General features: G+C 44.4%; 2 protein-coding genes across 8 annotated transcripts in view; both read left to right on the top strand.

Annotated features, from left to right (window-relative positions):
- The window catches only part of RC3H2 (ring finger and CCCH-type domains 2), a 28,473-nt gene extending 12,893 nt beyond the window's left edge, over window positions 1-15,580 (top strand). For 2 of the 6 annotated variants that reach the window (XM_080355782.1, XM_080355783.1), the window contains exons 10-21: window positions 434-742; window positions 1,463-1,677; window positions 2,489-2,916; window positions 3,365-3,535; window positions 4,161-4,316; window positions 4,856-5,069; window positions 5,227-5,311; window positions 6,079-6,160; window positions 6,569-6,703; window positions 7,242-7,349; window positions 7,818-7,966; window positions 8,582-13,933. In XM_080355782.1, coding sequence (XP_080211908.1) covers window positions 434-742; window positions 1,463-1,677; window positions 2,489-2,916; window positions 3,365-3,535; window positions 4,161-4,316; window positions 4,856-5,069; window positions 5,227-5,311; window positions 6,079-6,160; window positions 6,569-6,703; window positions 7,242-7,349; window positions 7,818-7,966; window positions 8,582-8,780 — 2,251 coding nt within the window. In that variant the 3' untranslated portion in view covers window positions 8,781-13,933. Of the gene's footprint in view, window positions 1-433; window positions 743-1,462; window positions 1,678-2,488; window positions 2,917-3,364; window positions 3,536-4,160; window positions 4,317-4,855; window positions 5,070-5,226; window positions 5,312-6,078; window positions 6,161-6,568; window positions 6,704-7,241; window positions 7,350-7,817; window positions 7,967-8,581; window positions 13,934-15,066; window positions 15,111-15,543 lie in introns of those variants that run through there. The other 4 variants (XM_080355786.1, XM_080355784.1, XM_080355785.1 and 1 more) reach the window with 4 other exon arrangements.
- On the top strand, window positions 14,422-20,399 carry PDCL (phosducin like). 2 transcript variants are annotated; one of them, XR_013922998.1, is made up of 6 exons: window positions 14,422-14,592; window positions 15,067-15,110; window positions 15,544-15,718; window positions 16,168-16,349; window positions 16,868-18,952; window positions 19,970-20,399. XR_013922998.1 is itself a non-coding variant. In XM_080355788.1 (5 exons), exons 1-5 carry the CDS (start codon window positions 14,520-14,522, stop codon window positions 17,417-17,419), a joined length of 1,026 nt encoding a protein of 341 aa, XP_080211914.1. In that variant the 5' UTR covers window positions 14,422-14,519; the 3' UTR covers window positions 17,420-20,399. The 2 variants fall into 2 exon arrangements, 1 of the variants encoding a protein (XP_080211914.1); XM_080355788.1 differs by having other exon boundaries at window positions 16,868-20,399.
- The last annotated feature ends 3,176 nt before the right edge of the window (window positions 20,400-23,575 follow it).

Below are 23,575 nucleotides of genomic sequence, written 5' to 3'. Positions count from 1 at the left end.
TTTTACCTCATGTGAAGTAAAATTTCCTTTCCTGAAACTGAGTCTGGGCTCAGTGTCCGTCAGGGATTTGGTTATATCACCCACAAGAGTGAGAATGTTAATCACATTTTGATGGATTAAGGAATGAGTTATTTAGATAGTATGGTAACGTCTCAATTCTTGAAACTGTTTTCACCCAAATCCATTTTCAAAGAACTGCAGAAGTGGATCTTCTCTACGAGGAGAGATGATCATTGGTTCCAAGGAAGACATTGATCTTCTATTTGCAGATCATTGAAAATAAACACCAGTTTTTTGAAGTCTTGTAATTTTTTTATGTCATGTTCCTCTTATTCCCTTTCTTTTGCTAGTTTTGCAAATACATTAAACTTCACAGTAAGCACTTTTAAAAATGTCTGACTTTGTGTGTGTTTGTCCATGCATTTGCTTATAGATATCGCTTGAGGAACAAAAAAATCAGTGCAACAGTGAGAACATTCCCCCTTCTAAATAAAGTTGGCGTGAATAGCACCGTCTCAACCACAACAGGAAACGTAATTTCGGTCATAGGAAGCCCTGAAGCAACAGGGAAGATGGTGCCAAGTACTAACGGAATAGCTAACCTAGACAGCGGTGTTCCCCAGCTGATCCCTCGCTGTGCAGACACCTCCCTGAGAGCTCTGGAGAACACCAAGAAGGGTGGGAAGGCTGGAGCCAACGGCCAGAACGTTTCTGGATCCCCTACAGAATCACTACCTGAAAAGTAGGTAACTTTTTTTTCATAAAGACAATGAAGCACAACATTTTGCTTTTAGATTATCATGGAGTTTGTGGATGGCAAACAGCAGGTACTGAATTCTGGTCCTGACTGGCCGTTGTGTAAGATCTTGTACTGCAGTGCAGATACCGTTACACAAAGTCTGTGAATCCAAATGGTGAGAGCCAGCAGCGGTTTTTTTGCTGTTGAATGCTCCCATGCAGTGTTGATAAAATGGTAAATCTCTCCCTTTATTTCTTATTCTATTGTTCTCAGTGTAGTATCTTACTATTGAGTTACTACATAAAAAAATAAAACTGAGAACTTGCACTTAAAATGTGACACTTCCTGAAACCAAGAGGGGTACACCTAGTGTCTGGTCTCTTAATAATGCTGGAAACCTTCTTGGGCTTGGGTTTTCCCTTAAAACTTTTAAAATACTTCTCCAGGAAGCACTGAACCTCTAAACAACTCTTCAAAGCCTTTGTCTTTACCAGAATATAATTAGAAGTGGTGTGTAAGCTGCTGGGGACACAGCAAAACATTTATATCTGCTTTTGAGTTCTCTTAGGACAGAGTCTGAGATGTAATAATAGTGTCAGTTTGGGATATGAAGAATAAAATTCCAGAGGCTGTTATGTGGCCAGTCACACATGGGAGTGTACACAAAGAGGTGACTGAAGGAAGTAAAGATCTGCTTAATGATTTTTTGGTAATCCTTTTCAGTAAAATTGGTTCTCCACCCAAGACTCCTGTAAGCCAGGCAGCAGCTACCTCAGCTGGTCCTCCTAATATTGGAACAGAAGTTAATTCTGTGCCTCCAAAATCCAGCCCGTTTGTTCCCAGAGTTCCTATCTACCCTCCACATTCTGATAATGTTCAATATTTCCAAGATCCCAGGACTCAGCTGTCATATGAAGTTCCGCAGTACCCGCAGACAGGTGAGTGAGACGAGCGCTGAACCAAAAGTAGCTCTGAACTTTTCTCCAGATAAGCCTGAAAAAATCTTTCATCTTAGTTTTGTGGATTTTTTTTCAATATCAGCTGAATCTTCTCTGAGTGGAATACTTACTAATCTGGTCTGGTGCTGAGTATGGGAGGGACCTGCAGTTTACTCGCAGTGTTGGTGCTTCTTGTTTTTGTGTACTGTATGTTACGCAATTTGCACCTCAGCATCCGGAAGAACTTGAACCTCAAGGTGTTTCATCTACTTTTTCCTTTGTTAGCATTTAATTGCATTTATTTAGTGTTGCTCGCCTCATGCCCTATCCATGAGGGTATCAACAGGCAGTATTCAGACCCAGAAGCGCTGCATGCTGCTTCTGTGAGACCTACACATCTTTGTGCTTGCTCAGATGTTTTTGAAAGGTTTCAATCATCTTTTTGGGTTGCAGTACGCGTGTTTATGTTCAAGCAAACAATTACGTGTTCTAGCATCAGGTCATTCACAAGCTCTCAAAAGAAAAGGTAGGGGCGTTCAAACATATTTATATCATAGTACATAGGAGCAACGGCAGAGAAACTCTCTTTGTCCAGATTGGGTGAAGGTGGTAAAGGGTCAGCATTACCTCTGTGAATACAATTGTCATGCGTGAAACTATATTCCACAGAAAAATGATAAGGGTCAGTAGAAGGTTTGTAAAGTGTGACCCTTCTCTAAAGCTACTTATCAACACTATTTACAGTTTTAGAAGGTGTAAAATTCTGGGTCATTTGTGGTTACATTAAATATGCCTTTTTCCAATTTTTAAGGATATTATCCACCACCTCCAACAGTACCAGCTGCTGTGGCTCCCTGTGTTCCTCGCTTTGTGAGGTCCAATAACGTTCCAGAATCCTCCCTCCCACCTGCTTCCGTGCCATATGCCGATCATTACAGTACATTTCCCCCTCGAGATCGACTGAATTCTCCTTACCAACCTCCTCCTCCGCAGCCGTATGGACCAGTTCCTCCTGTCCCTTCTGGAATGTATGCTCCAGTTTATGACAGCAGGCGCATCTGGCGCCCACAGATGTACCCACGAGATGATATTATTAGGAGCAATTCTTTACCTCCCATGGATGTGATGCACTCATCTGTCTATCAGACATCCTTACGTGAGAGATACAACTCTTTGGATGGCTATTACTCCATGGCTTGTCAGCCCCCGAGCGAACAGAGGACTGTGCCTTTGCCAAGGGTAAGTGAGAGCCAGCAAGGGAAGGATGTAGTCTTTATTTTGAAGGTCTTTAATGTAAAGTTGGTAAATAATTAGCATAGACCTCTTCTGTTTATTTGGGGTTACAGTGATACTAACATGTGACCTGGACAAAGTTCTTGTTTTGTTGGGTTTTTTTTAACCTTAATAAACTGTGCTTGTAAAATACACCACTCTAATTTGCATTTAGATCAGATCCCCTCTGCCTCTTTAATTCCCAGGCAGGTTGCTTGAATTAACTACATATTTAAGATTTGAGTTGCCGTACATGGGCCAGGTTCTTCTCCGAACCTTGTGAAATTCTTCTAGTGACATCAGTGGGAAGGTTACAGACCCAAGGGAATTTGAGGGTCCAAGTGGGTCCCATGCAGGTGTTTGCCTTCTGTTCAGAGTATGATCGGATATCCAGTCCTGTATTTATCATTGCCAGGAGCCTTGTGGTCATTTGAAGAGTGGTTACGATGAGCAGTTAAGGCGGAAGCCGGAGCAATGGGCACAGTACCACACGCAGAAAACTCCTCTGGTATCGTCAGCCCTTCCAATGGCAACACCATCTCCAACGCCACCATCTCCTCTCTTCAGTGTAGACTTTGGAACAGAGGTGAGAAGCCAAAGAACTTTTTTCCATTCCTGTTTCTGTAAGATGCCATTTAGTAATTCTAGTAAAGGTTTTTCTACCTGCTATCTATTGTTGATAAAATAAATCTTCTAGTGAAAAGTAATATCTAATAATGAATGCATTCAATTTGATATTAAGGTGATGCTGAACAAGATTGCTGAAAAGAGGTCAAGAAGTGAAATGATTCAATTTACCCTCACTAAAAGAAATGTGATTTTATTGAACTAGCTTTGTGAATCTCCAGTTTTTTTGTGTAGTCCTTTTCATTCAGGTTGGAGGGTTCCAAGTCATACTTCTGTCTGCCATTGGCTTGTATGTTAAAGGAATATGCATGGCTTCCTCTCAATTTAATTAATTGCCTGAAGAAACATGCCACTAACATAGTGACACTGATTCCAGTGTCTCAGAGTGGCAGAGCTTGTCCTTCTTTGACAGTTGCCAGCTGTACTAGTTTAAAATTTGAACAGGTTGTGTTTTCCCTGCATCAAATCTTGAAAACGGCTGGAACTCCGTGGTTGACTTCTCAGATAATTTGATTAAATAGCAATAAATGTATTTTCTTACTTTAGTACTGAATTCCTTGGTTTTATTATTCCCTTTTCTATAGTTCTCAGAGAGTGTCAGTGATTTGAGTGGAACTAAATTTGAGGAAGACCATCTCTCTCACTACTCACCGTGGTCTTGTGGAACTATCGGCTCTTGTATAAACGCTATCGACTCAGAGCCCAAGGATGTGATTGCCAATTCAAATGCTGTGTTAATGGTAGGGGGTTTCTGCATGTTCTCTCATTAATGTAATGATACTTACATGCTGAAGTGTCTTCTGTTTGGTTAAACAAGCCTTTAGGGAACAAAAGCCCCTTGGTATGAATCATGAAATACAGCTTATCTCTGGAGGGGTAAGAGCTCGTGTTTTGGAGACTTTCTGCCATATCATGTCGCAGGTTTCCTTTATGCTCTGTGAAACAAGTGTCACCAAATCTCATCCTGTACCATCTTTGATATTGCCTCCTTCAAGTACAGGAGGGTATACTGGAGGGACCTCAAAGCATACTGGAACTTCTTCTGCCTGGAAACACACGCTTGGAAAAGCAAAATTATTTCTCCTAGCACTGGCAATAGGTTTCTTGTGATCAGGTTGTCATTGAAGGGCAGTAGGTAAATCATTGAGACCAATCTTGGCTCTCTAGTTGGACAGACTTTCAGCATTGTATTCAGCAACAATAAGAAAGTTATTGGCCAGCTGAAGAATCTGAATAACCTCAACTGAGTCCATGTGTCTTCTGTCTCCTAAATATGTAGGATTTGGACAGCGGAGATGTTAAAAGGAGAGTGCATTTATTTGAAACTCAGAGAAGGGCAAAGGAAGAAGATCCTATAATCCCATTTAGCGATGGACCGATCATCTCCAAGTGGGGTGCGATCTCCAGGTCGTCCCGCACAGGTTATCACACAACGGATCCTATTCAGGCCACTGCTTCCCAAGGAAGTGCTACTAAACCCATCAGTGTGTCAGGTACAAGTCCAGGCTTCCTATGACAACATAGCATACATCACAAGTACTTCATCCTGTTCATGCTTACTACAGCAATGAAGATGCAAAGAGCTAAAATACCTGCATATCCCACTTCAAGAGCAGAGAAGATAATGAATGGTGTCTTAATTTGTTACAGATTATGTCCCTTATGTCAATGCTGTCGACTCAAGATGGAGTGCCTATGGCTCAGATTCTACTTCATCAGCACGTTATGCAGAACGGTATGGGCTTGTTTTGATGTGTGTTCTGTTAAAAGATTTTTCTAGAGCTTGCTGTTCTTCAAAATCCTGAATGTGGGGGGAACCATTAATAGGCATTCTTAATTTAAAAGACTTTTTTCTTATCCAACATCCTCTTGCTTTTTCCCCATGCTGCACACATTGGGGTGCAGGCATTTCAGAGAGCGAGCTGAGCACACCGATTTCACCCCAGGGGTGTGGGAGGCCTCCCAGCCTCCATGAACTCTAGAGTGATGCCCCACTGACGCAAGCCCAGCTACAGTCCCATCCCCTTTCGAGTCTAATTTAAAGCTTTCCAAATTAGCCCTGCTAATTCCTGTCCCAGCGTCCTTTTGCCCCTGTGAGATGAACCTTTCCCACGTATCACTTTTTGGACTGGTGTCTTGTAAAACCAGCCGTTACCAAAGAACCCAAAGCCCTGCCTGTAGCACCAGTCCTAGAGCCAGTTGTTTACAGACTGAATTTTTCTATTCCCTCCCATATCATCACCCAAAACTGGAAGGAGGAACGTATCTCTTGACAGACCTAATCAAAGAATTGGAGTCTGTCCTATCCATATGTAAAATAAGGATGTTTGCTTCATACAGTGGCTTGGGGTATTGTGGGCCCCAATGAGGATGAAGAGTGTGTTGTCTTTGTCATGTAGTTTATGTCCAGAAATCTTACTTTGATAGACTAATGAATTTTATGGGACCTTTGATTTAGAGAACTTGTTTTTAATTCGTAGTTCTGCCTTCTTTCTCTTGAAGGGACAGGTTCATAGTTACAGACTTGTCTGGTCACAGAAAGCATTCCAGCACTGGAGATCTGTTGAGTATTGAATTACAGCAGGTAAGATCAGGTATTATACCATGTGGGGTTTTTTAATTTAAAAAAAAAAAAGGTGGTTTAGTAAAGTGGCTTTAAATAAACTTTCTTAGTGTATCATACAGAAAATAGTACAATTGACAAAACCATCAGTACAGGTTAACTAGACGGTAGCACCACAACACGTAGTATGATACATAAGGACCACTAGTGCGGGCTGTTCCATGGCATCAGTAAGGCCACTTTTGAGAGGAAGTGGTGGGCCCGGTACGTGCCAGCAGAGGCAGAACAAAATAAATGCTGTGCCTTGAAGGAATTCACAGTTGTCCATCTAGCAAGAGAAATGCTCTTTTTGTAAGCTGGTTTATTTTGCCATTTGACAATCCATGGCCTAAGCATCATTGTTGGTAACTGATGCGTTTCTCTCCGTAGGCCAAAAGTAACTCGTTATTACTTCAGAGAGAGGCGAATGCACTAGCCATGCAACAGAAGTGGAATTCTCTGGATGAAGGCAGTCGTCTTACCTTAAATCTTTTAAGCAAGGAAATTGATTTGAGGAATGGTGAGGTAAAGAAAGGGGTAACTGGGATGAAACAGATCTTTTGAGGTGTTTTGTATATATATAGAAGTGCATGCATTGTAACTAAGAGTTAGAACTCTTAGTTTTAACATTTCCAAATATTTATACCGTATTCTGTGCAAGTTAAGTCACTTGTTGCTGCACCTGAGATCAAGGAGGTGCACCTGCTGTGCTCCTGCTCCCATCATCCATTTACAAAATGGGAAGAATGTGACAATCCATTTTCATGCAGTCATTGTTCTTCATTCTATTTGTACATGTTGTAAGTCTAAACATTCTGCCAATGGACTCTACAGAAATTTGTTTCAATATTTATTTTATCTCTCTGTTTCAGTACTTTAACATAATTAGATTTATCTTTGTATCCTGTGTTGTCTGTGCCCGAAGTTGTGTCTAACTAGCTCTTCAGTATTGTAGAAGTGTCCTAGAAATGCGTCTTCTGCTTTCACTTTAATGGATGAGTGTTTTGTGAAGCAGGTGAAAAGCCAATTTGAAATGTACAGAACATATTAATTGGTTTTTTAGACTGATTATACGGAAGACTGTGCAGACACAAAGCCAGATCGAGACATTGAATTGGAGCTGTCAGCCCTTGATACAGATGAACCGGATGGGCAAGGTGAACAAATAGAAGTAAGTACAATAATCTGTGTGCCTGAAGAGCTCACTGGGTCCTTTCGTTGGCTGCTAAAAAACTTCTAAAATTTCTTTGTGAATTAGTAGATTGTTGATAGCAAAGCCTTTGGGTTTTAGTCTTTGTAGTGATAACAAACATTTGCCTTGTTTTAGCACTAGGGGTCTCATACTTCTCATTCAGACAGCCAGCGTTACTGAAGTTAAAACCAGCTCACTGTGTTCTTTTGTCACAGCTTCCAGCAACTGATGGTTATACTTGTGTTGTCGTTCACTGCCATCTTTGAATAACTGTTTTTTCCCTTTTCCTATAGTAAAATGTGATAGACATTCAAATGGTATTAAATAAATACAAGGAGTCTTATGACCAGCCTCCCATTTCCATCAGCTTTATGTAGTGGAATATAATAGGAAAATGTAAAGCTGATAGCAACAGTATTGATGGACATTTCTCCTTTTCTCCTGTAGGAGATTCTGGATATACAGCTAGGTATTAGTTCTCAAGATGATCAGCTGCTCAATGGAACAACTGTAGAGAACGGGCATCCACTCAAGCAGCACCAGAAAGAATCTATGGAACAGAAGAGACAAAGTTTAGGTGAAGACCTTGTGATTCTGTGAGTGTTAGACAAAACAGCAGTGTCTGCCAGTGTTAGACAAGCAGCAGCAGCAGCCTAGGTGAAGCGAGATTGTTTAAGGATGAACTACGTTCCTGCTCAGACTCGGATTAGACGTCTGCATTGTGTGTACATGGTGAAGTGAGAAGAACTTGTCAAGGAATAGAATTAGGTCACAAATACGAAAGTCACAGGATGGTACCGTTGTTCCTACGCATTGTTGTAATTGTATATACTGAAACACATCACAGCTGTTAAAAATACCTTTCACATTCAGTCAGCAAAAAAATCCAAAAGTATTTTTATAGTTAACAGAAATTAAGAAGAACTTCAAAAGGTTTAACGTCATACCGTTTGCACAAATCTCCATAGAGAGGTAGTTTTTAAAATACACTATTCTAGGTTTGTATGTTCTGTAGTCTTTAACGTGTAATGCAGCCTTTGAAAATGAGGCAGACTGCATTTAACATCTTGAGCGTACCGTTCCATAGTAAGATGTTTAGCCTGTTGCTAAAAAATGAGTTTGTGTCAGTATTTATTTAATGCACACAATTCAGTTCCGGATACTTGTGCATGTACTTGATTAATATTTGTATAACTTATTTTTCTCCTCAGGGAGGAGCAGAAAACAATCCTGCCTGTAACTTCTTGCTTCAGTCAGCCGATCACAACATCTGTTAGCAATGCGAGCTGCCTGCCCATCAGCACAGCAGTCAGTGTTGGCAGCCTCATTTTGAAAACTGCTCACATTATGTCTGAGGATAAAAATGACTTTTTAAAGCCTGTTGCAAATGGCAGGATGGTTAACAGCTGAAAGGCATTCATCTTTCCAGCTTGTGACCACACCATGGAAGCATTTACACTAGCTTTTTATATATATAATATATATTATATAATGTATATTTTTTTTAAAGAAAATAATATTGGGGTCATGCATTTCCTGTGGACTCTTTGATACTTCAAGCCCCTCTCGCATTAGCATTCTGAAGAAGAAAAAACTTACTTTACTAGAGTAAGGCGTTCACTTTCCACAAATGAATGGAATTTGGACATTGTTTTACTTAAGCTTAAAGCAGCTTTTTATGAGTTTGTAGCAATCCGGTGCGGTATCTGAGCCATTCTTGTTTAAAATGGCTTCTGTAGAAAACTAACAACTCAGTTATTTAAACTAGCAGGATCCTACAATGATACATCTAGTGAAAGGAAGACTAACTTATTTGTCTCTGTTTTGTTTCATGAGAGAAGAACTTGTGTCTTGTTGCAGCTGCTTTTTCTTTAGTTGTGGAACTTGCATGGAGTATAGTTTCCTGTTGGAAGACTGAGAGGTGGAGATTTGGACTCGAGACTTGTACAGGGTTAACACACCATTAGCTTTGCACTGCTGCGTTGTGTGCAGGTCTGTGGTGCAGTGCTTTGCTGCGGCTTTTTGTTTCCATTCCCCCCCAGTTTCTGCTTTGGCGCTGTAGATACACATACACAGGCTACTTGTCCAAGTAAAGTTACCAGAAGTAAACCAAGTGCCTAAGTCCTCCAGCTAACGTACTAGGTATTGATTTCCCCAATTCATATGTGAAACGATTTTCAACCGTTTTGAGAGGTTATGCACTAATGTAACAGCAGGTTTGGGGTTTCTTTTTTTTTTTTTTTATTAATTAATAGTTCTCAACTTGGAGATTATAGAATCCAGATGACTTGGCAAAAAGCATCGGGTGCTCTTGGCTTTCCTTTGAAAACCCTGTATGTAGTGTTTGCACTGACTAACAAGATGGTATTGCTGTTTTTTTGTACTGTTTTGTTTTTAATTTAAACTAAATATTGGGAATTTAAGGCGGTTGTATTACCTTTGTTTAAGTGTTGTTAATCATAATTTTGTATTCAGGTTTAATTTTTGCTTGTTCAGTGGCAACTTATTTTCAGAGACCTTGAAAATACAATAATATAGCATTATCTGACCTTCGTAGTGCTGAGAAGTGTATGAATTTATGCCCTGTGAAGATGTGACTGAGAATCAGACATGGCAACCGAAAATTGGTTTTCATAAATACACACTAACCAGAGCCCTGGGCATATTTTTGTTGAGAAGCTTAAAAATCCACTTTTTTGGAAAAGCAAGCAGGACTCTCCCTCCTGATGATTTCCTGTCTGTGTTTGTCCTCTTTGCTTTGTGACAAGTTTTACTTTTATTTTTTTTCTTTTTTTTTTCTTTTTTTTGGATGTTTTTATTAACTTCTGTGAAGTTGTTTACTCTGAAAATGATACTGGAATATTTTAAGCCAAGCTGATCTTTCACCAGGTGTACTGCATGTAAGGGCTTTTCCTGCTAGCAAAATGCTTAAAGAGGATCATGTTACTGGTCGTCTGAGTTGTTGTTTTACAAAATCACAGCTATGTGGTCAGCTAAGATTTTGATACCTGTTTTGTGCACGCTTCTGGGGGGTGGGGGTTGGCATTTCCCTGAGGGTTACTGATTAGACGGAGTAAATATTGGTGTTTGATATCTCTCCTAATGAACCTCTCCATGAAATAATTATGTTGTAAATATACCTGGAAATCCAAGGGTTAGTTTTGATATTCTGGTGTCAGTATGGAAGATCTTACACGTCTCTTTAATACTCAAATGTAAAGGAATGTATGTAGAAAAGCAGTCCAGTAGTGTGTTCGTAGTTCCTTTGGCTGTTGCTGTCCCTCCCTAGAGCCGGTGCCACCGCGGAGCTCGGATTAGGCTGACGCTTCGTTTCACTCGCAGCTCCAAGTGAATGGATACAAGAACCAGACCACCTTTGTCACCTTAACTTATTTCCTATTGATGTTAACTTTAACTTAGAATGTTAGACATTAAATATAATTGTTGTATATTTTATACCAAGACCATTCTGTAAATATGAATTTATATTACTTTTGAAATGCTTCTGAGATACTATTATTTGCTGTACAATGTAATTCCAAGACAGATATGCAAACAAGTATGTCTCTTTCATGGATATTTAAACAGTGAGATCTTCCATGTTGAAGGTGATGTAATTTTTTTAAAAGATTTTTAAATTTTAAATTGCTATTTTGTTACAAAAATAGAGAAAATATAAAGGTTTGAGAAGTCCTTATTTGCCCTCAGGGAAAGAGCCCTCTGTGCACCAGAACTCCACAGAACATCTTCAGCATGATCTGAGGGTGAATATATACTACATAAATTGATTGTGTATTTACCTTAACTTTTTAATTTTAAAATTACAATTTTAAAATCTTGGTTGTGCTCTGCTGGAGGAGGATTGGGATAAGCTGCTTACACACATTTGCCTGTTTGTCCAGTGAAATTACATAAGCCTGACATGTTCCTGCCGACCGCCCCGGTATCTCAGATGTATCTCAGTGCTCCTGTCTGCGGCAGCAGGTCCCGCGATAAGGCAGCTCTCTAGGGTGACCGGACACTTCACATAGAAAGTTGGTTCTTATCTGAGGCTGGGGTTTTTTTAGTTGATTATTTTATATATAGAATGACAGGCAGAAGAGCTCGGGGGGGTTTAACAGCATGCCAGCTTTGTCTTACAGTTGTCACACTGACTGTGTGCCTTCCAGTGCCCTGACAAGAAGCTGCAGGTGGGAACCCAGCTCTGGCTTTCTGCTTTGGTGAAGTTTCAGCCCTTGACCCTATCCAAACAAGTATGTATTCATTTGTCTGGTTGTAAATCAGGTGCCTTTGGGCTATGGAAGGGCTTATTTTCTGACACTGAGAGACAGTGACTAATCTTTGTGTGTTAATGGCAGCGATTCGCGTTTGGGTTTTGGCCTAACTTACCTGTGCTGTTGGAAAAAGGCCCATAGCAGATTGGGGAAAGAGATTGGCTCTTTTGCTTTGCTTGGACAAGCATTTTGGGTTGTTTTGGTTTGCCTTTTTTTTTTTTTCCCCCCTGCTAGGGGTGCAGCAGAGATTTCACATGCAAGAGATACAGGAATTATTAGTATCTAAGTTAATTGTGTTGCCTCACTACCTGGATTCATTCCTTGGTTTGCCTCCTTTCCCACATAGGTCTTAACAGAGACTAATGCTTGTGCTGGGAGAATGTGTGTGTGCGAAGTGATTACCTGTACGTTCTGAACGTGTACTTAGAGCAGGGTGATCGCCTTGCTACTGATATTTTGTTCCTGTAAACAGGTGACAAGAAATGAATCTTAGTGTTTATGCAGATTTTTGCATTGTAGAATGTATACTAGACCCTTCAGAGGAAAGGTTAGACTCTGTGCACAGCAAACTGGCATTGGTTCTTGCTGGTCGAGTACAGGGACACCAAAGTTTGACATTTGATTTAGAGGGGGAAAAAAAAGAAGTTGTATGCAGCTGATTACATAAACTCTTAATTGCTCTTTGTAGAAGCCTAATTTGGAAGGTTTTGGTGCTTTGATGACACAATTGAATTTTTAATTTATCCCGTACTCAAGAGCTGAATGCTGGGTTTGTATAGTAGTGTACTAGGCTGGATGAGGTACAAAATGATGCGGAGTGGTCAGAACAGCTGAGGAAAGAATGCTTAATAGAACTTGATCTAAACTGAGAATAGTTCCCAACGTTGTTTTTGTTTGCTTTATTAAAGCACAAGTTGTCAAGTTGTACCTGTTGCTGTACATACACACTGTGTGCCAGCAGCTCCTCGATCATATTCGTGAACAGACTTTTCATTATTATTAGACTGTTCTTAAAAGGAAGACGTTGAATTTCAGAATGTAACAAAATGAGAAATGATCGGATTATCTCTAGTGTGTAAAAGTCCATTCTTTACATTGTAGTTTAAACCCTTTGTTAAGAAGTTCCCTCTCAGCAAGGGACCCCTTCTGCAAGCAGAACACAATAAATGTGCTTTTGAAATGACCCAATGTTCCAGCAGAGCTGACCGGCTGACTTTGGCAGTGGCCACCGCCGTGTGTCTCTGCTGGCAAGGGAGCACGGCAAGGAAAAACCCCACCTGTCAGTGATGGAATAAACCGAACCTCAATTATCAGAATGACCGATACCTGAACATAACCCTATACTCCGTTATTTGAGGAGGATGTTTGTGGAAGCTTTTAGTCACTCAAGATTTTGCTGTAAAAGCTGAACTAAAACAGCCTGGCTACTTTTATTACTGCCAAAAGCCAAGGTCATTTGCACATAGCCCATGGGTTTATCCAGAGTAGATCTCCGTTCAAGGCATGGAAGTGCATGCGTTTTCTTAGCTGGGCAAACAAGTACATTATACGGTAGTTGTGATACAACACACGTGGCTTTGATTTGTACTGCACATACCCACTGTACAGCCACTCAGAAGTATTGTGGTTAGCTTGCAGCATCTGCTGTCCGCATTTATACTGTTTATTGCGTATTCTTTTCCCTGGAAGTTTTAAAGAAAATTTTTTTTCTTGTTGCATTGATTATATTTTATAAATTTGCTTAGCTGGAAAGTTTGGGAAAAGAGGCCTGTTTGTCAATTGTACAACCGATTGTGAAGCTCTAGTGTGAATATTTTTACGTCTGTATTAGACATTTTCTTTGCAAATCTATTGTTCGATTGAAATGTAAATGAAATAAAAGATGGTGTACACCCATCATGTATAAAGCAGGCACCATCGCTACGATGGATTTAATGCTCATTTTTATGGCGCATTCTCAGCTTCTATTTAAAACTATAATTTAAAAATCTGTAAAATGAAATGGGGATATATGGGGGAGTAAATTCTATTCCGTTTATTTCGGTTTTGGGTTCCCAATGGTCATGTTTCCCTTGTGGTAGCGTAGGGGGGCCCCGGCGGGGGTGCCGTGTGTGTTTGCTGTTGCGCTGACGTGCGGAGGTTGTGGCGTTGGCCGGTCACGGGGTTGAGCATCCTGGTTTTCCGTGTTTGAGAGACTTGATGGAAGAAGTTTGCAGTATTGACATGTATTTGCATGCACGAATAAAAATTATTTGTCCACCTTAATCGCCTCCTCGTTTACCCGGGCCGGGGGGCGGGGCCGCGGCGGGGGCGGGGCCGCCGCCGGCTCCTCCCCCTTCCCACCGTGCCCCGCGCAGCGGTCCCGGAAGGCGGCGGGAGAGGGTGAGGCGGCGGGGCCGGGACGCGGGGTCGGCGGTTCGGGGCCGCCCCGGGAGCGCCGCTCGGTCCAGCCGCTGCCGGCCGAGCCCGGGGCGGAGCGCGGCTCCCCGGGGGGCTGAGGGCGGGGGCACGGCCTGCGGAGAACGGGCGGGCGGTCCGCGGGGGGAGCGGGGCGGGGCGGGGGCTGCGAACGGACTCGCCCGTTGCTGCTGGAGCCGGACGGCTCCGCTTTCAGCCGCGCATCGCCCGCTGGGCCCGGCGGAGGATCCGCGGTTCTAACAGCGATTTGCGGCGCCCGGAGCGCTCCCGGTAATCCCGGCCCAGTGCCCGGTAATCCCGGCCCATCTGGCGCTCTCCCCGTAATCTGTTTATCCCGGTTTTAACCGCTGCAGAACTGCAGGGAAGCCAAAAGCCCTTTCCATCCATACACTGCTCGGGGTGTCTTTGTCAAACACATTAAATCATTTTGGCTGGGTGAGACCCTCGAGATCATCCAATGACCATTAAAATACACGTTAACGGGGGCCGACTTGCAGAGTCCTGCAGAGCGAAGCGCGTTCCTCGAGAGGGTGGGTGCTGCTGGGCTTGGTTTCTGTTAGCAGAAGATATTTTGGGTAAAGAAAACGTTTAACTTGGGGGCGAGTGAAGATTTTTAGCATAGTTGCAATCACTTCATCAGCGTGTCGGCATCTAACTTCGTGTTGTCCATCCAGACGATGCTGCTGGCGCTGTGAAGGTGACTGGTGTGGTCAGTGGGCAGGAGGAAAGATGAGAGACGTGAAGATCCTGCTTTTGATACGTTATTTCTTAGCCTGGTCATGAAATTGTAACATTGAGCTTAAGAATTTTATCTTATGTCTCAATACCCAAAATAGTGTTTTCTGTGTTTGAGAATAACGTTTTTTTATTCAACAGCAACCACAGTTACGTTTGCTTGAAACTCTTTTCCTTGCCTTTGCTGTCTTCCCTACGTGTACCGACTTTCTGCAGAAGGCATCGTCTTCAGCAATTTGAATAATGTAATCTGAAATTTCTTCTTCCAGGTGTTGATAGAAGCTTGTCTCTGAAAGACTGGAAAGTAATACAGGTCAGAACATGTTAATTTGATTAATTACATTTTCAGCTCAGATAAATCATTGTTAAAATAACACAAGTGATACTGGAAATTTAAATTGCAATAACTGGAAAATCAGCCTTATAGAACTGAGTGAGGCTGATAAGACTCCCAAATAAAGTCAGAAAATTAATGCCTTGTGAATGAGAAGACACATAAAGTGTTCTTGCACTAGGGAGCCTCAAAAAGTTCTATTCCTAAAGGCTTTTAACTCCAGCGAGTTTGAAATTGTGACTCAGAATTAGCTCCTGTGACTGTCTGCAGCGCAGGCTGTTCGATGGTGGGCTGTGAACTGCTCTCATTTGGCTAAGAACTGCTCTGAGGAGGTAAAGGACCATCGTAACGCATTTAAAGCGGTGTGTGTTTGATTAAGAGACATTCTCTGCTTGGTTGATTTATTTTTTAGGGCATCATGACTGCTTTGGATGATAAACTGCTGGGTGAGAAGCTCCAGTATTACTACAGCAGCAGTGAGGGTGAGGATGAAGACAGCGAGAAGGAAGATAAAGAAGGGGAGAGCAGCATTCCCGAGGGCGTTGGGGAGGTGGAGCTTTGCAGCGATGGCAGCGCTGTCAACACAGGTATCCCAATATCAAACAGATTGTTTTGTAAAGACTTTGTTGGAAAATTCATGTGTTTTTCTACAATGCATTTTTTTCTAGTTGGAAGTCCTGGTTTTGTGCATCCTTGGGTCAGAGGTGGATCATTTCCTGCTGTGGTCTAAGAAGCGGTTGAGGGCTGGTGGTTCTATTTCAGGAGCACTGATATTAATCTTCAGAATAATCTTTAGGACAATTTTGAGAGCAGCCTAGTTAGATAAACTTCAGTCTTCTTAGACTAAAAAAAACAGATACAAGCTCAAGGACACATCAGTGGCAAGTTACTACTTTTGTTTCATTTCAAGATTTTGCACAGTAACCAAAAAATTTATGAGGGCTGCTATTTTCCTACTGGTTTATTACTTGAATTTTGAATTATAGGTGTAATTTTGTTACCCTTTTATACCAACTGTCGACATACTTAATTTCAGGTCCCAAAGGCGTCATTAATGACTGGCGGAGATTTAAACAACTGGAGACTGAGCAGCGGCAGGAGCAGCGCAGAGAAATGGAGCGACTCATTAAAAAATTATCTATGACGTGTCGCTCTCACTTAGATGAAGAGACTGATAAGCAGAAGCAGAAAGAGCTTCAGGAAAAAATCAATGGAAAGGTAGCACGGCACAAAGGAATCAAAATGCCACTCGAATGTTTGAACGTTGTCGGTTCCAGCACACAGGAACCCTTGTTCTAGCGGTAGATCTGTTGTTTCTCCCGGTGAGCAGGAGCGCAGCAGCGGTGTGGGACGTGTTCTGGAAATGTGTTTGCCAGGTGTTGTCAAGGTTCATTATTTTGCATTTTAGTGATACTTTGGGTGCCCAAACCAGTGCTCGTGGCTTGGTGAAAGCACAGAGCCACCATTAACCTGAGTTAACGTGGGAGCGGCCACTGGTGTTATTAGTGCAGCCCCGGAAACCAGAGTTCCCAAAGCTGAAATCGACTGTTCCCGCTGGACGTGGTTTCTAATTAGATCAAAATAGAATGTAATACAGAGGGTGCCTGAGCCTTCATGAGTTGTACTTTGCCATCATTAAAGATGAGTGACCCACATTAATCCTCTGGATTTAAATTATATAAGTTATCCATATGGTGCTGCGGGTCTTTTTAATATATCTTCATATGTGTTTTTAGATGACGTTACAAGAATATAACATGATTCACAATGATGAAGACGATGAGGAATTTTTACAGCGATACAGGAAGCAGCGGATGGAGGAGATGAGACAGCAGTTGTACAGCGGGCAGCAGTTTAAACAGGTTTTTGAGATCACCAGTGGAGAAGCGTTTTTGGACACAGTCGATAAAGAGCACAAGAGCACACTGATCATGATCCATATTTATGAAGAGGATATCCCCGGCACCGAGTCCCTGAACGGCTGCATGATCTGCCTGGCCACCGAGTATCCAGCGGTGAAATTTTGCCGCGTGAAGAGTTCGCTCATCGGAGCCAGCGCCCGCTTTACTAACAACGCTCTGCCGGCTCTGCTGGTCTATAAGGCAGGTGAGCTCATCGGCAATTTTGTGCGAATCACCGACCAGCTCGGAGAAGATTTTTTTGCTGTCGACCTGGAGGCTTTTCTGCAGGAATGCGGTTTGCTTCCAGAAAAAGACCTGGTGCTCCTGACTTCTATACGTAACCCATCTGCGTGTTACAGCGAGGACAGTGATCTGGAAATCGACTGAACCGGTTGTACCGAGGGGCCAGTAGGTGTAGTTGTGCTGTGGGATGTTCTTGTGCTGGGGATTGTTCTCTTCTTCCTTAGTGTGGATACATATTCTTCCCCTTCATTCACTTTGACTTTTGCACGTTAAAAACTCGTTAAAAATAACATAAGGAATTCCTAATATTTTCTTAAATTAATTCAATAATGTATGCACTGAAACAGTCTTGCTTTTATGCAATTAAAATGTATTTTACTAACCATGGAATTCTAACACAGTTCAGTAAGTTTAGGTAACTGTGCATTGTCATCGCTGTTCTCCAAATCACTGTATTTTTTTAAACGTTACGTTCTCAGATCAGCTCCATATGGTCAGTTGTTACAGCTTTCCTGAAGCAGTGTACGTGAGCACCGCTTGGCTCGAGATGTGGCCACCTCCTCACTCAGGTCAGAACTGAGACTGCGAGTAAAGAAGTTTTTAAGCATTCAAGACACTGACCTGGAGCTGAACTGCTGCCAGTTAGCACTGCAAGGCCCCATCGTCTGTTCCCGGTTTGCAGTCTCCTTCTTGGAAGTACCTTCTTGTTCTAACGCTTGGCATCAGACTTTTGTTCCTTTCTCAGGAGTAACAACAGCCCTGACTTCATCCTGGAAATTACTTTTCAGCTGGAAAGGGTTCTTCTTTCTTTAACCTTGCCTGAGACTTAAATCAGAAACTCTTTGTTCAGTTACAGCTCTTAATATATTACAGGGTTTTAAAATACCCACCCTTAGAGTTTATAGCAGTCGCTCCATCAGAAAATGATCCCTGCTTCTTAAGAAAGATACAAAGAGCTCCAACATGTGCTGAACAGCATCAAGGAGCATTTTGCTGGCAAAATGCAGAATTAGGACTTGAATAGCGTCGGAATTTCATCTCTCTCTGAAGTCGCCGGGTCCATGCTCACGTTCATTTCTGTCATCTGCCTCAGCGGGGTCACCACGTGTGTTTTGAGTGTCGCTGACCCCTGGAGCTGGGAGGTGACCGGGGCTGTGTGGGACAGCAGCTGCGGGCCGACAGAGCAGCTCCCGATGCAGGGGCAGGAGCAGCCCCTTTCTTTGCAGCTGATTCCCTTCTCTGAAGCTCAGGATCCAGTTTCTGCACAAGATGTTCAGCAGGATCAAAACGTCGCTGCTGTCCCGGTTTTGCTCTTTGGGAGCCTGGCTTTGTACCGTTGCATCCGTGGAGTTCACTAGCACAAAAATGCCTTGGAGCGGGGCTGAAAGCCCAGTGCAGACTGCAAGTTTTCCCTCTGTCCTTTGCAGAAAATAACAAGTAACAGCCATCTCAAAAGCAGCAACGCGGCTGTTCCAGTTGCTCAGTGCTACTGATGTTAAAGTTCTCATCTTCCCCAAAGCCGCGGGGTGACTCCCGCTGCTGGACTCCGAATAAAGGCCACCCAGCACCAGCCGAGCCCGCTCCTCTTCACAAGCATCACTGCTGCTGAATGCAACTGTGCTCCCCTCCTGCAGCACCTTTGGCATTACCCTTTGTCACCGATTTCGTTTAATTAAGGTGCATTTATTTATTTTGTTCATGCTCTACTTACTTCATAAACCAGATCACAATACAGGGAAGTAATTTTCAGGGCTCCTGGTGCATTGCAGTTCACGCTCCTCCCGCCCAGCTGGTGCTGCGAGGGAACCTGGGGACAATTAGGGACCATTGGCAATTTTTGAGTGAGATCCTGAGAGGCGACTGTGCACTCTGTGCTTCCTTATTGTTGGATCATCTCCACGTACTTCATTTGATATCACAACGTGTTTGCTTTCTCATGCGTTGCTCGTTTCGCTTGTTATTTTTTAATTTTGAGGAAAGTAGACTATCGTTACCTAAGTATGTGACCCAATGTGATGCTGTGTTTAATGATTAAATTTAATTGCAAGTTTTCCATGAGGTGTTTTGGAACACCGGGAGGAAATTAAAATGTCTCTATGTAAGCACTAGGTTCTTAGTAAGAATGAATCTTAGAATAGAAAAGGAAGAATTTGTAATTGTATCTATTTGAACTGTGTTTTAAAAGTAGTACAGGCAGAAAAATAATTTGTAATTAAAAATTACTGAATTGGCACAAGTTGTAGCTGTTTTAAGGGAAACTGGCAGAAATCCAGATTTTAAAATGTGGCAAGAAATGATTTCTTTTCATCTCAGAATTGCAGAAAAAAACCCCCAAGAAAGTTACGTGAAATTAAATCACTGAGCATGGATATCAGCACATTTAAGGAATAAAAGAATCCAAGAGCTGTAATTGATATTTGGGCTGCGATTCGGCGAGGCCCGCAGTGCAGCCGGGGCCGCGGTGCCGTGTTACAGCCGGGGCCGCGGTGCAGTGGTACAGCCGGGGCTGCGGTGCCGCGGTACAGCCGGGGCCGCGGTGCCGTGGTACAGCCGGAGCTGCGGTGCCGCGGTACAGCCGGGGCCGCGGTGCCGTGGTACAGCCGGAGCTGCGGTGCCGCGGTACAGCCGGTGCCGCGGTACAGCCGGGGGGGCTGCCTGACCGACCGCCTCTTGAGTTTGATGTTTATGAAGTAGGATTTTGGCCCCTGTGGCAGCAGAACTCCGGTGGGATCACAGCCCGTCCTGCGCCGTCGGCTCCTGCGGCGAGGTGACTCCTGTCCATGGCCAGTGCTCGCGTGGATGAGACGCGGTTTATGGTGCCAATACCAAAAAGGTGGGGAAGGAAGGTCTGAACCCAATGAATCATTGATCTGGAAGAATGTAATAAGTATTATAGCAGGGGGAGCGGGGTGGAGAGAAGCCGTGCCGTGCCGCACTGCTGGGCTCTGCTGCTGATGCTTCTGTGGATTCTAAATCCTTCCAAACTGACCCACTGGTAGTTGTGTGCCCTAAAAAAACAGCATTCTTAATGTGCATTAAGCAATTTAACAAAGTAAACCTGATTTAGAAGAGGTTAGTTATTAATTTTTAAGTGTCTGCCCTTCATCCATTCAATAAAAATAAAACCTACAACTCGTAGTAATGTTGTGTCTGGAAATGTTTTGGTTGTAGTGTTAAATTCTGCTTTATTTCTTTTAATTATCGATGTGGTCCTGACCTGCAGATTAAGAATTGGGGTGTGTTTATATACACATATGGGGACTAAAGTGAACATTAAATTGTACAAACACCTACCTAAAATAAAACTTGGCATCGAGAGGTCGCGTTTTGGGTTGATCAGGTGCCTCTCCTTCCCCCAAGGCCGTTCTGTTCTCTCACCGTCAGAACCTCACTTCAATCAATGCATTCCTGCTAAACGGTTTGGGTTTGAATAAAGGATGCTTTTTAATTCTGTCAGATTACAGGCACAATTCAGCCGTAAATAAAAAGCAAGTTTTCTTAAAATATTTTAACAGGACAAGAGAGCTCAGAAGGACAGCGGCTGGTCCTGGGCAATGAGCTTGGTGTTTGTCTCCGTTAAGTGTTTTGAGGCATTTACGCTGGTCGTATATCTGCGATATGACAGTAAGTTAAGGCACGGTGAAGACCCAGCGGATAAGACTGAAGTGCTGTGTGCTCTGTCTTTGCTGTCTGTCCTTTCCTTGTCCCGTTTTCTCTGCTGCCTCCCAAGTACAGACGGACGTGCAGACGCGGCCCTGGGGGGTTTTGTGCGTCCCCATGGCCGCAGCCTGGTCTGGGTGGTGCGATACACCCCGCAGATCAAGAAGGTACATGTACCAGGTCTAAGTCATCTCTGCGTCTGATTTTCATCTGCAAGAAGTACTATAAATAGGAGCTGGAAAAACCACTTGTCAGGGAGGTTGTGTTGCCCTGGGGAACGCTTTGGTTTGGGCAGACAGTCCCGCTGCGGAGAGGGCAGCCGGAAACAATGGGGTTTGCAGGAGGGTGTGATTCTGCGTGGGGAAACAGGAGTGGGGAAAATCACCTGGGCTGGTTCCTTTTTAATGATGTTCCAATACAAACAGCGGAGTTTGGCCGCAGCACGTGAATGCACAAGGAGGTGCAGCCACTGCTCGGCAAGGGCAGGAATTAAATCACGGAATGAGCTTAACTCGGGCATTTAATCGCAGTGTTGACCCAGGTGCCAGGCATTGAGGGACAAGATTTACAAAACAGAAGTTCATATGGATTGTTTTCGCCTTCAATCTATGTCTTCTTTCTAAAATGTTCACAATGTGCCTTTGTTGAAAATCTAAACAAATGTTCCTGTGCAATCACGCCACGAAGGGGCCGGTGGGGCGGGCTCGGGGGAGGCCGATGCCGTGCTCAGATGGGGGTTTGCTTTTCCTTTCACCGTTAGGACCCGACTTACTTTTGCCAGCATGCGGTTAAATGACTTCCCAGCGTGGATCTCGTGGAGCGTGGGGCCGGAGGGTGCGTGGGGCCGAAGAGTGCGTGCTGCCCGCGAGGGAAACCCGGAGCAGCTGCAGCGCAGCTGCAACCTCTGCCCTTCCCTCCAACCGCGGGGACCGCTTCGCACGGAACAGCGGTGCAGAGAGTTGAGCTTCCTTGTGCGGTCTGCCCTGCTGGGTAACAACCTCCTGCTCGGTGAATCATCGCTGAAGAGGTCGCACAACCACAGACAAAGGTTTTCGTTGTTGCCGCTCGTGCCGCAGGAGCGCAGGCACTGCTGTCCTTCTGTCCACGTCTGTCCGTCTGCGGGCAAGCCACAGCTGGGCCCCTTGGAGACGTTGTTTAGAAAATCAGAGGATGTCCTGTGAGTTGTGTTTACCCAGAGCTCGGGCAGCGGGCAGGTCTGGCAGCACCCGCCTCTGCGCCGCCCCAGAGCTGGTGGTCCCGGGGACACCTGGAGCCCTGGCCTTGGCGAGGCTGGTGGATGCTCCTGACTAAACACCAAACTGCTGCCTCCTACTTTGGCTGCACATTGCGATGGCCAAGCTGGTGAGGTTGTGAGTAATTTCTGCAAACCAAAGGACTAACAAAGAGCACACAAGGGCTGGGCAGCGCTGGGCTGGGGGAGGCTCCACGTGTGGGGCTGTGCGTCTCCAGGATCACAGAGGAGCAGGTTTTGGTATGTGTCAGATGCTGTTCCTGGGGTTGGTACGTTACCCTTCCAAAGAAGCCATTGCAAAGCTTTTCCGGGTAGCAGAAGGGTGAGGTACAGGAGGGAGATGCTTTGCTGTGCTGGGCTGCGCCATGTGGGAGCTGGTGGCAGGGCTGGAAGATACGTTGTTGCTCAAATGACTGAAACTTCCAGGGCAGAAGGGGGGACATCACAGGACTGTTGCTCCCTCCCCAAATGGCCAACACCTTCATCCGTCCTCATATTCCCCCCCGGGAATAGCAACAGAGACTATGGAGGAGGCTGTCGCCACCTGGATCTATCTACCTTGGAGGTACCACATCTGCTGGCCCCCTCGCCCCTGCCTGCCCCGTCCCTCGTGTGCTGCCTGGCCCCAGGTTTTGGGGCAGTGCCCTGTACCAGGACTCTCTGCCCCGGTTCTCCTTGTTTCCCAGGGGGTCAGGGTGGAGAACCCCGCAAGAAAGGGGGAGCAACGTCTCTGGTGCTGGTGAGACAAAGCTTGGAAACTGGCTGGAGGAAATTAGAGAAGTTTTGAAAATCATTTATTATTCTAAATGTCCATTCTCTTGGAATTGGGAACTGAAGGGGATCCAAAGGCAGTGACAGTAGCTTGCCAGCTACCGTGTCATTATGTCAGTGAGGGCTGGTGGCTGCGTGCGTTGCTGGAGCAGGACGGAATTGTGCTCTGCATGCCTTGGGGACACCATTTGCTGAGCTGTTATTGCAGGGAGGTGTAATGATCATCGGGTGGAAGAGACTTCACCGCTGTGTGTGCTCAGAGGTAGCGCCTTGCTCGGAGCAGCCCTGCCCAGGCAGCCCGCGGTGTGCGCCGGGGTCCCAGCCAGCGGCTTGGAGGTGCTGGAGGTTTGATCTGACACTTCTCCCCAGTCTCCTCCTGCAGAGATGTTGCTTTGGTTCCTTCTCCTTGGCCGTGTCTCGGCCGTGCCCGTGTGCTGGGCACGGCGGGTCCAGAGCTGCAGGAGAAGTGCATCAGGGCAGGTTCGAGCTGCAAGCTCAGCCGCTGCTGGGCCAGCACAGCCACACACGGCGTGTCCTCCCCGTCCCTCCGAGCGCTGTCACCTGCCCCCTCTGCCTCCCCTGGGAGGCTCAGCAGCTTAACCGGCCGCAGCGCAGGA

This window comes from Nesoenas mayeri (assembly GCF_963082525.1).
Source record: "Nesoenas mayeri genome assembly, chromosome: 18".
Classification (NCBI taxonomy): domain Eukaryota; kingdom Metazoa; phylum Chordata; class Aves; order Columbiformes; family Columbidae; genus Nesoenas; species Nesoenas mayeri.
The sequence above is the reverse complement of the archived record's forward strand: the minus strand, read 5'-3'. Positions and strand labels throughout refer to the sequence as shown.